Here is a 12,693-nt window from a genome sequence, read left to right as displayed (position 1 = left end):
ACAATGTGGAAGTAACTCTCCGCAGATAAAATATGTGTTGGAGACAGTGAAGACAGAGCAGATTTTCAATGAAGCAGAGAACTATAATAACACAGATAGAACACAGAAACTATTGCCACACAGTTCTGATACTATTGCAGAAAGAGGAGAGAAATCATGTATCATGATTCAGCTTCACAGACCAAGAGAAGAGAACTGTAAAAGACAGAGCGACAGATCACAGTTCTGATACTCACAGGCCGGCTGTGGAGTGGATGTTGAGTCTGATGAGTTTGCAGCTCGAGGTGAAGTGTCGTCTCCTTCAGAACCAGCAGCTTTTATAGACAGAACCAAGAGAGGAGCCCTTTGATGGAGAACACCCTCTCTCTCAAGCCATAATCAAATCTCTTCTATCACAAGATTATGTCCATTTTGCGGGCAATTTGTAAAATATACCAAGGCTCCTTTCTTCTGCAAAACCAGCTTGTGAATGTGAGGAGGGGCCACAGCTTGAATCCTTCACAGAACCAAAACCAATCACAGAAAGGTGCAGCTAACCACATCACACAGCGAATGTCTTGTTTTGCTTAAAGAGAGATGGGAAAGTGAATACATGTTTGTGCTTATTGGAGACAAGCTGGTATGTCTTTGCTATGAGGCAGTGCCCAAGGAATACAATTTACGGCGGCACTTGGACACCAAACAAGTATGCTAACCTTAGCCACCAAGAAAAGCAAAGAAAAGTCCAAGAATTAAAAGGCCGCCTGCATTCTCAACAGAATATGTTTGCAAAAGTTACAGCAACAAATGATGCAACAGTGAAAGCCAGCAGAAGGTATGTGAACAGGTGTGGACAGGTGTGCCCTGACCAGAAGCAGGCTTTTAACAATGTCAGCTTGTCAAGAAACACTATCGCAGACCGAGGGATGGGAGCTAGCAGGAAATCTGACGACACAGCTGGCTGAAGAAGCAGTTATCTGGCTTTTACATTAGCTGTTGACGAAAGCACTGACTATACTGTGCCATACGTATGCGTGCTTTCTAATGGTTGTGCTTGCATTTAGTTTGTTTTGTGTTTGTTGTTAAGCGTGCAGGGATTGCTCCATGGATTAGGATGGTGTGTGATATAGTGTCTCAGGGTTAGGAGAGATGTACTTGGTGTTTACAGGACCAGGCAGAATCACTCACATCCCACTTTGTCCTCTGAGTAACCTCAACCACAACCTGACCAGTACAGTTATGAACTGAAACAACCCTTATTTTTATTTTGACTTCATTATGTATACTACTTTGTATAATGTACTCTGTGTGTGTGTGTGTGTGTGTGTGTGTGTTCATGCAGCCACATGTTTATATGCCACAGACTGTACATTAGATCAGAGCACATTTATTTGTTGTACCATAGCTCTGCCCCTCTCAACTGCGACCACCGAGAACTTTATTATTGGAAATTATTGATCTTTGATGGATGAGTAATAATGAGGGTTTCTTAATCTCATAAATTCATGGGATTTATGTTATAATAACAGAGAAATGTGAGTGTGTGTGCTCACATACAGTATTTTTGTGTCTACGTACATGCAGATGTTTATTTCCAGATCAAATGAAAATATCTAAACTCATACCTCTTAGGGATGCTCCGATTTATCGGCCACCGATTTAAATCGGCCGATTTCACTCCAAATGACTCGATCGGTGATCGGCAAAAATGGCCGATCGCAAAAAACGTTTTTTTTTTTTTTTTTTTCCTGGGGAAGACAGATAACTGAACAGAAAACATAGGAGGACGTAACAGTATGTAAACCATGAAGGCCACGTTTATGATGTCTTTTATACAGCCATATCACTGACTTGGGCTTCAGGCCCTAACTGGGTGATAGGCCAGACTTTTACTATGCCATAAAAATGGGTCTGCGTTTGCTTGGTGCCTAATGGATCAAAACTTTTGTCTAAAAAGCAAAAAATATGTAGGCTATCCAGTCAGTAGGCCTACAGTTATGTATATAAAAAAAAAATCGGTATCGGTATCGGTTGATCTTGAGGAAAAAAATCGGTGATCGGTATCGGCCCCAAAAATCCAGATCGGAGCATCCCTAAAAACTGGGAGCAAACATCACTTCACAAACTATACACCTGACTCTTTACGACCACAATTCTCCAAAATATTAGAAAAACTATTCAACAACAGACTGGACACATTTTTAGAAAAGCACACATTACTTACAGACTGTCAATATGGATTCAGATCAAAAAGATCAACATCATTGGCAATAATAGAATCAATTGAGGAAATCACAAATGCTATAGATCACAAACAATATGTAGTTGGGGTATTCATTGATCTAAAAAAAAGCTGTTGACACAATCAACCATGACATATTAATAAATAAACCGGAAAGATATGGTATCAGGGGAGTAGTAGTACATTGGGTTGAAAGTTGTTTAAGTAAGAGACAGCAGTTTGTGAAGCTAAGTCGCTTCTGCTCAACACGTTTGGACATTGCTTGTGGCGTCCCCCAGGGGTCAGCCTTGGAACCAAAACTGTTCATTTTGTATATCAATGACATATGCAAAGTATCAAAGCTACTGAAGATGGTATTATTTGCAGATTATACAAATACTTTCTGTTCTCACAGCTTTATAACATCTGAGCAGGTGAGAAGGCAGCTTTCCAGGGTGAATGTGAACAAGTCCAGAGGTCCAGACAACATCAACCCCAGGGTTCTGAAGGTGTGTGCTGGAGAGCTGGCGGACACATTCCAACATCTCTTCAGTCTATCTCTAAGACTGAGGAGGGTGCCACAGCTCTGGAAGACCTCTTGCATCGTCCCAGTGCCAAAGAAGGGACGGCCCAGCACCCCAAACGACTACAGACCTGTCGCCCTGACACCACAGGTCATGAAGATCCTGGAGAGGCTAGTGCTGCAACACCTTAAGCCCCAGGTGAAGGACTTCCTGGACCCCCGGCAGTTTGCATACCAGGAGAGCATGGGGGTGGAGGACGCCATCATTTACATGCTGCACAGGGCCTACACACACCTGGAGAGGCCACAGAGCATGGTGAGGACCATGTTCTTCGACTTCTCCAGTGCATTTAACACTATCAAGCCATCACTGCTGGCTGACAAACTAGCAGTGATGTGTGTGGAGGACTCCCTGACGGCTTGGATCCACAACTACCTCACAGACAGGCGTCAGTATGTGAGACTGCAGGGCTGTCAGTCTGAGGTGGTGGTGTGCAACACCGGTGCCCCCCAGGGAACTGTTCTGTCACCCTTTCTCTTCACCCTCTATACCTCCGACTTCCAGTTTAGCTCCGACCAGTGCCACCTGCAGAAGTTTTCGGATGACTCCTCTATCGTCGGTTACATCACAGACGACAGGGATGAGGAGTACAGGGCCCTGGTGGAGAGCTTCGTGCAGTGGTGCGACACCAACTACCTTTTGCTTAACACCAGCAAAACAAAGGAGTTGGTGGTGGATTTTAGGAGGAAGAGAAGGACCCCAGCCCCCATCACCATCAAGGGGGTGGAAGTCGAGAGGGTGGACTCCTACAGGTACCTGGGAGTACAAATTAATAACAAACTGGACTGGACTGACAACACCGAGGCTCTTCTCAGGAAAGGGCAGAGCAGACTGTTTTTCCTGAGAAGGCTGAGGTCTTTCGGTGTCTGCAACAAGCTGCTGCAAATGTTTTATCAGTCGGTGGTTGCCAGCGTTCTGTTCTTCGCCGTGGCCTGCTGGGGTGGAAACATCTGTGCCAGGGATGCTGCGAAGCTAAACAAACTGGTGAAGAAGGCCAGCTCTGTGGTGGGGACCGGGCTGGACAGCCTAGAGGTGGTGGCAGAACAGAGGATGGGGAAAAAACTGGCGGCCATGCTGGCCAATCCCTCCCACCCGATGTACTGCGAGCTGGCAGGGATGAGGAGCAAGTTCAGCCACAGATTTGTTCTCCCCCGTCAAAGTACAAAAAGATTTGGACAGTCCTTTATTCCAGCTGCACTCCGACTCTACAACCAGGCCCTGCAGGGTGGGGGAGACCTGGAGATGGAACTTTTGGAACTTTTTACTTATTGAGCCTGCACTGTTTTATGTTTTTTTATTGAATGTTTTTCTGTTTTCTGTACTGAATGTTTTCTGCCCTAACTGAGCTGTTTGACAACAAAATTTCCCCATTGGGGACAATAAAGGTTTTCAATCAATCAATCAATCAATTCTGGGGATAATTTAAAACAACATATTTGAAATAAACAATAGAAAAATGCATATTGACGCACAAGCATGTGTTTTTGTTACCAAACTTATTTTTTAAATAAATTGTACAATAGTTGTACACTTGAATGTCTGCTTGCCATTATTTTTCTTAGACTTCTGCTTTCAGAGCTAGTTATTAATTAAGTTATTACTAAAACTAATAATAATCGAATGCAGAGGCAATTAGCCTATACAATATGATAGAGTAGATACATTTAGTCTTACAGTCACAACCGGCCCTTTGAGGGCAACCATAATGCTGATGTGGCCCGGGATGAACTTTAGTTTGTCACCCCTGGCCTTAGTCATTATGACGAGAGTTTCATTGGCTCCAATGAATTAGGGGGAACATGATCAAGAAAATGAATGTGACTGAAGACACACAAAACATCACATCCATCCAGTAGTTATGTTCTGTAGTGACTACTCCTCTCTTTCCAAGTTTGTATTCTGTTGAATGTTGGCTGTTTATTGTACTGGACGTGTTCTACTACAAATTTAAAGTAATTAAAAGAATGACAATAAAACATTTATGTTACAGACAAAGCTTGAAGTTATTATTATTATTAAAATGTTTTTTATTAAAGCCATGGGCCTGACGTGATCTTGCCTGCAGTATGCAGAACATTAAAAAGTAACAGTGCATTAAAGTAAAAAAACATTATGTGACGCGGTCTGGTGAACTGGGCCGCGACTCGGCAATTGTGAAGCCTTGCAAACGCTCAGTTTTCTAAGTTTGCTTGCTTTCATCAGACATGGCAGCACTAACAAGAGGCAAGACTGGCAGCAGAGAGAATCCCAAGCCTCACCAAGTCAAAAGAGCCATTGAACTTGTTTTGCAGTGAGAACCAAAATATTATCTCAGTGAAAGGCATTCATTCTATATGGTAGATTGTTGAAATGCCAGATTTAATTTCCCACTTTGTTCCTGATGCTGGAAGCCCACTTTGCTCCCTTTTCTCCAAGTTTGCTCCCTTTTCGTTCTCTGATCAAACTCATAGCCAGGAAAGAATCTTTCTCCCCCTCATTCATTTTAATACAGCCATCGCATACTTCTGATAGATCAGAGTCATTAAAGACACCACTAGTAGATACAATTTAAAAAAACTATTTATTGAACATTGAACAAGGGAGATAACATAATATAGCACTAGATGGAATGTGCAGTCATCGTTCCTCTCCCTGGTCGAGCTGCGGTCAGACTTACTGCTTGAAACCCTTGTCCCGGGCAGAGGACCACACCTCCTCTCCGTCCCTCTCCACCACCATGGTGCCATCGTTACGCAGGTAGAAGTGGGCCATCTTGAAGCCGCCAGCCTGGGTCTTGGTGTGCCACATCATCTTGTTGTCCCTCTTGTACATGGCGAAGTTGCCGTCCTCCTGCATGCACAGGCGGTGGGCGTCACGCTGGCCAGCGGTGTCGGAGTTCCACACAGGCTTCCAGTTGTAGATGACGAAGTTGCCGTCCTCCTAGAAAGACAGATAGGATGGAAACATGGGTTTAACTGCACTGCAATGCTCCAACCTTATGTGTAAATGATAACATTATTAATATTATAGTATAGTATCGTTCAGGCTCCAGACACTCACCTGGAAACAGGCCTTCCACTCTTTGTTGTTGGACATGAGGTAGTCTCCCTTACGGAGCTCGTCAAACTTGGACATGTAGTTCCTGCTCATGATTCTGCAATGACAAGTTAGGTAGATCAATAAATAAGCTTGAAGGAACTTCTTCTACTGTGAGTTACACACATGGAGAGAGATTGCTGATTAGTTTTTCGTTACAAAATGCATGTAACATGAACAGAATATGAACAATGTGGAAGTAACTCCAAATATAAAAGATGTATTGGAGACAGTGAAAACAGAGCAGATTTTCAAGGAAGCAGAGAACTATAATAACACAGATAGAACACAGAAACTACTGCCACACAGTTCTGATACTATTGCAGAAAGAGGAGAGAAATCATGTATCATGATTCAGCTTCACAGACCAAGAGAAGAGAACTGTAAAAGACAGAGTGACAGATCACAGTTCTGATACTCACAGGCCGGCTGTGGAGTGGATGTTGAGTCTGATGAGTTTGCAGCTCGAGGTGAAGTGTCGTCTCCTTCAGAACCAGCAGCTTTTATAGCCAGAACCAAGAGAGGAGCCCTTTGATGGAGAACACCCTCTCTCTCAAGCCATAATCCAATCTCTTCTATCACAAGATATGTCTATATTTGGGGCAATTTGTAAAATATACCACGGCTCCTTTCTTCTGCAAAACCAGCTTGTGAATGTGAGGAGGGGCCACAGCTTGAATCCTTCACAGAACCAAAACCAATCACAGAAAGGTGCAGCTAACCACATAGCGAATGTCTTGTTTTGCTTAAAGAGAGATGGGAAAGTGAATACATGTTATTGGAGACAACTGGTATGTCTTTGCTACAAGGCAGTGCCCAAGGAATACAATTTACGGAATATAATTTACGGCGGCACTTGGACACCAAACAAGTATGGCCAAGTATGCTAACCTTAGCCACCAAGAAAAGCAAAGAAAAGTCCAAGAATTAAAAGGCCGCCTGCATTCTTAACAGAATATGTTTGCAAAAGTTACAGCAACAAATGATGCAGCAGTGAAAGCCAGCAGAAGGTATGTGAACAGGTGTGAACAGGTGTGCCCTGACCAGAAACAGGCTTTTAACAATGTCAACAATTTTGTTGTTATGTGAGCAGGGATTGCTCCATGGATTAGGATGGTGTGTGATATTTATAGTGTCTCAGGGTTAGGAGAGATGTACTTGGTGTGTACAGGGTCAGGCAGCATCACTCTCACATCCCACTTTGTCCTCTGAGTAACCTCAACCACAACCTGACCAGTATAGTTATGAACTGAAACAACCCTTATTTGTATTTTGACTTTATTACGTATACTACTTTGTATAATGTGGCTCTAAAGATTATCCTACAAGATTATCCTGTGGTGTGAGGTGTGTTAAGAGTCAATTTCTCCCAACAATCAGCTCGGAAAATGGTCGGGCCGACGATCGTAAACATTAAACGTGTTCAATATTCACGAGCAAAAGTGTTGTTGTGTGTGGTCAAAACTGACAACTCCCGAGTCACTGACTCCATGGATTGTGACGTGGAATGGAATGTAGCCAATCAAGAAGCAAGCTGACTGACGCGCCTTCTTCTTTTCGTTCTTCAGCACTTTATTTGCCCGGTCGCACATGGCTGCCTCGTACAGGTCAGTCAGGGTACTACTACCCTGATCACGCAAGATTTCTGGCTTGGGGGACAAGACTCTCGACTGTCGTAGGACAGATCTTTATGTAGGCCTATGTGGTGTGCTGTATTGGGAATATCGGAGCCTGGGTTTCCGTTAACCAGTAATTACCGGTCTTTGTCCGGTAAAATCTGTTGAAGTCCGACATATTTAAACCTCTTCGGTCATAATGTCCGGTGAAAATAATTGCCTTTAAGCACAATTTGAATACAATTTGCTAAAATTAATTTGTCACATATTCTGATTCCTTCTACATTAAAAAAGACGAATATACAGGCTATATTTTTTCTTTTTTTATTAATGTGTAGACTAGCCTACGCGATGAACAACAGCGGCAGGGTTGCCAGATGGGATTGACCATTTACAGCCTAACTAGTCCGCTAGATAACCGCTAAACCCAGTAGCCCATTCGGCGGTAACCCGCCCATTCGGCGGTAACCCGCCCCATCTGGCAACCCTGTCTCTCAACTGCGCGAGTAGTTTATTGTTTGCGGAGAGTGAAAGTACCTTTCGGGAGTAGTTGTGAGGGAGAAATTCGTCAGTTAATTTAGTTTGATCTAGTCTAAATAAAACCACTGCAGTGACCGGAGTCAAGGTTATTGTTCTGCGTGTTTTGGATGTGCTAGAGCACAGTGAATGACCACCGAGGGCAATGAGATGCGGCTAGTAAAGGACGCTAGCCATCTCAACCCCGTTCATTGATTGAGCCTGCCGTGCCCGTTCCAGCCCTGAGTCGGGAGATTCAGAGTACAACATCCCCCTGGCTACCTCTTCTACTCCCCCTGGCTACCTCTTCTACTCCCCCTGGCTACCTCTTCTACTCCCCCTGGCTACCTCTTCTACTCCGGGAGTTTCCATTGAACTTTCCTCCTCTACATTAGTCCACCTCCATGTGCGCTACTATCGACAACCTGGGCTACTGGTACCATTAGATTAGGATTGATTAGATTAGGTTGACAATACCACACTACATTTGAGTTTAGGGATATCAATGTTATATATTTGTGTATGTTTTATCTTTATGTATTAAATGTTATAATTGTTCCACATTTGAGACCTGTCTTCCCCCCACTCAGTTATTCAGTCGGTGTCCATCATTTTAGTTCAATTTAGTCTATCTATAGTGTTAGAGTTTAATTTGTGCCACTAAATTGAAATAGTCCACGGGTGTGTGTATCTACCCGATACATCCTCCCCATTCTCATACTCCTGAGTCCGAGTAAGTATGATTTGACAGGCAGCTAGACTTAATGCCTTCCCAATCAGCGAGACGTAGTTATAGAAATGACGTTGTTTTATTGATAAAAAGGGTAAAACTGGAAAGAGAATATAGAAAACGTACATTACTGTCGTGAAACTATTTAACACACTTCAGTTAACGTAATGTGGAGTCCGTTCATTGATCGATCGATGCAGTCCGTTCAAATAGCCATCAAAAGCTAAACTAGGCATACTTAAAATTACCAATTACATCCTCAAATCCCATTAATGCAATTGAAATAAACATCTTAGCCTACAGTCGTAATTCAAAGTAGCAAAGGTGACTAGGCCCATTGTGGCGCGCGTGCAGCCCTGGACAGTAGCGCATGCGAATCATGAAAGCCTATATTATTATATAGTTCGCATCTAATCGTATCGGATGAGAAATAGACATTAAATGGCATATATAGGCTATACAACAGCTAATCACCGCGACAAACACCTATATTATATTTGAATATGATGACCGGAATTTCTCCCGTTTGTCCGACACAATGAAATCTTTCCGGACACGTTGACCGGCACCAATTTTTTCAAACGGAAACCCTGATCGGAGCACACCACACACAATACGATCAAAACTTTTCAATCCATGATTTTTTGTCTTCATGTGTGGGGTCTCTCTCAGATAAAAAAATCTGTTAAGATTTTCAATCTGGAAAAAAATATATTCATAATAATAGCTGAGTAAAGCTTACCTTCTAATAGTTTAATTTACTTTATTTGCTAATTAAGTAATGGAAACTTGTTAAAATGCAAATGTTGCCTTGAGGCAACACCGTACCATTATGGTAAGTTGCAAATGTTGCCTTGAGGCAACACCGTACCATTATGGATTCACCATGACACCATGACACTGGTCAGGCGCACCTGTCAGGGGGCAGGCGTGCCTCTCTTGGGGCACCTCTCGGGCGCCTCTCGGGGGCTATAGACACGTCAAACTCTCATGCAGTACCACATAACGACACCTGGGGTCGCACGTCAAACTCTCATGCAGTACCACATAACGACACCTGGGGTCGCTTGACACAACGGCAGGCGGGGAACATAGGACCCTTTTTCGGAAGCGGGGAACATAGGACCCTTTTTCGGAATCGGGGAACCGGGGAACATAGGACCCGGGGAATATAGGACCCGGGGAATATAGGTACGCTCCCCCAGGCTTTAGGGATGGACGGTTTCCGCGAAACTGTTAACGAAAATAACAGCGGTTTCCCATTCAAAATGACATTGTTGAGCCGCCAATTCAAATAAGACACTGGCGATCAAATAACAAATCTATTTACATGTTTTTTTCTACATTCATAGCTTAGGTGGGCTTTGTGTCTTTCTTTATGTCACTAGGTGTCACTGTTGCACCTTGGCTGTACAACCATACTGGGACACATGTTTGTCAGGGCACAAAAAACAGTAAACATTTTGTCAAGGAGTGTCATCTCCTCACCCACACAACAAAGCACCATACTTATGGGTATTGTCTTGTCCAATATAGTGTACTTGTTGCGTATACAACCGATCACCCTCCACATGGATGCTGAGATGAGCTATCTGTCATATTTGTTCCACATCTTTTGCATCCATCTGACATCGTCCTTTTGTGAAGGCAGGGATCTTGACCTCTGCACACATCATTCCCACACTGTCCTTGATGTCAAAACCGCGATCAGCCAACACCAATTCACGAGGTAACAGTTTGTCAAGCACGCCACTGTTCTCTGTTATCAGCTTACCACTGGCCCGCCCGCCCGCCCTCCCCATCATCTTGGAAATGAATTACACGGCTCCTTGAGGTGTGATACCAATGAGGTATTTCATTGTGTGATGGTGTTTGTTTTTGATTGATTGATTGAAAACTTTATTAGAAGATTTGCAGGAGTAGGTACATGAAAGTACATATTACATACAAGGTCAACTAACAGGATAAAAACCCAAGAAAGCCACTGGCTTATTTCAATTGGGGTCCTTGATTTGTACTGGGAAAATGACTGTGCTTGTGCTTTCAGATTGGATGGCCTCTCCATACAGACTTTAAAACAGTCCAAAATAATCGTCATACAGTTCCCAAAGGCCTCTACAAATTGATGGGGCATTGAGTCCTGCAAACACTCTCTCTCTGGCCATTGAATTAAGTCGTGCATTCAAAACATTAAAGGTGTCAGTGAATGTGGTGGAAACAGTTTTTCGGTCTACGCGAAACAGGTGAGCAATGTGTTGGATGGATAGATCCAGCCACAGGCGCATGAGAGACATAACAAGCATCTGAAAGGGTGACAATATTCTGTTTGTCTGAGGTAGGTAGGGCATAAAAGAGTTTAACACAGCCATTAAAATAGCAAAAAAGCATGGGAGTCCAGTGTAGTACTTGACCTTAACATCACTGTCTTTCAAGAATTGTTCATACATTTTCCGCTGATCAAGCTCACATTTCAGTGAGCTGGGCCGCAACTCGGCAATTGTGAAGCCTCGCAAAGTTTGCTCCCTTTTCGTTCTCTCATCAGACATGGCAGCACTAACAAGAGGCAAGACTGGTAGCAGAGAGAACCCCAAGCCTCACCAAGTCAAAAGAGCCATTGAACTTGTTTTGCAGTGAGAACCAAAATATTATCTCAGTGAAAGGCGTTCATTCTACATCGGAGATTAAACCAGATTTAATTTCCCACTTTGTTCCAGATGCTGGAGCCCACTTTGCTCCCTTTTTTGCTCCCTTTTCGTTCTCTCATCAAACTCATAGGCAGAAGAGAATCTTTCTCCCCCTCATTCATTGTAATACAGCCATCGCATACTTCAGATAGATCAGAGTCATTAAAGACAACACTAGTAGATTCAGTTTAAAAAAATATTTATTGAACACTGAACAAGGGAGATAACATAATATAGCACTAGATGGAATGTGCGGTCATCGTTCCTCTCCCTGGTCGAGCTGCGGTCAGACTTATTGCTTGAATCCCTTGTTCTGGGCAGAGGACCACACCTCCTCTCCGTCCCTCTCCACCACCATGGTGCCATCGTTACGCAGGTAGAAGTGGGCCATCTTGAAGCCACCAGCCTGGGTCTTGGTGTGCCACATCATCTTGTTGTCCTTCTTGTACATGGCGAAGTTGCCGTCCTCCTGCATGCACAGGCGGTGGGCTTCGCGCTGGCCTCCGGTCTCGGAGTTCCACACAGGCTTCCAGTTGTAGATGACGAAGTTGCCGTCCTCCTAGAAAGACAGATAGGATGGAAACATGGGTTTAACTGCACTGCAATGCTCCAACCTTATGTGTTATGATAATATTATAAGTATTATAGTATAGTATCGTTCAGGCTCCAGAGACTCACCAGGAAACAGGCCTTCCACTCTTTGTTGTTGGACATGAGGTAGTCTCCCTTACGGAGCTCGTCAAACTTGGACATGTAGTTCCTGCTCATGATTCTGCAATGACAAGTTAGGTAGATCACTAAATAAGCTTGAAGGGACTTCTTCTACTGTGAGCTACTGAGTTACACACATGGAGAGAGATTGCTGATTTGTTTTTTGTTACAAAATACATGTAACATAAAACAGGATGTGGAAGTAACTCTCCACAGATAAAAGATGTGTTGGAGACAGTGAAGACAGAGCAGATTTTCAATGAAGCAGAGAACTATAATAACACAGATAGAACACAGAAACTATTGCCACACAGTTCTGATACTATTGCAGAAAGAGGAGAGAAATCATGTATCATGATTGAGCTTCACAGACCAAGAGAAGAGAACTGTAAAAGACAGAGCGACAGATCACAGTTCTGATACTCACAGGCCGGCTGTGGAATGGATGTTGAGTCGGATGAGTTTGCAGCTCGAGGTGAAGTGTCGTCTCCTTCAGAACCAGCAGCTTTTATAGCCAGAACCAAGAGAGGAGCCCTTTGATGGAGAACACCCTCTCTCTCAAGCCATAATCCAATCT

The 12,693-nt window shown here is 43.5% G+C and overlaps 2 protein-coding genes across 2 annotated transcripts; both read right to left on the bottom strand.

The window, feature by feature from the left end:
- Positions 1–5,436: 5,436 nt before the first annotated feature.
- LOC308169471 (B-type lectin plumieribetin-like) lies at positions 5,437–5,913 on the bottom strand (the record flags this gene model as incomplete). Its single annotated transcript, XM_080544153.1, has 2 exons — positions 5,437–5,703; positions 5,824–5,913. 2 exons carry the CDS (start codon positions 5,911–5,913, stop codon positions 5,437–5,439), a joined length of 357 nt encoding a protein of 118 aa, XP_080400279.1.
- Positions 5,914–11,697: 5,784 nt separating this feature from the next.
- Positions 11,698–12,173, bottom strand: LOC308169470 (B-type lectin plumieribetin-like; the record flags this gene model as incomplete). Its single annotated transcript, XM_080544152.1, has 2 exons — positions 11,698–11,964; positions 12,084–12,173. The coding sequence occupies 2 exons, from the start codon at positions 12,171–12,173 to the stop codon at positions 11,698–11,700; spliced, it is 357 nt and encodes a 118-aa protein (XP_080400278.1).
- Positions 12,174–12,693: the final 520 nt, after the last annotated feature.

The sequence above is a fragment of the Nansenia antarctica genome, assembly GCF_963989245.1.
Source record: "Nansenia antarctica genome assembly, chromosome: 13".
Classification (NCBI taxonomy): domain Eukaryota; kingdom Metazoa; phylum Chordata; class Actinopteri; order Argentiniformes; family Microstomatidae; genus Nansenia; species Nansenia antarctica.
The sequence above is the reverse complement of the archived record's forward strand: the minus strand, read 5'-3'. Positions and strand labels throughout refer to the sequence as shown.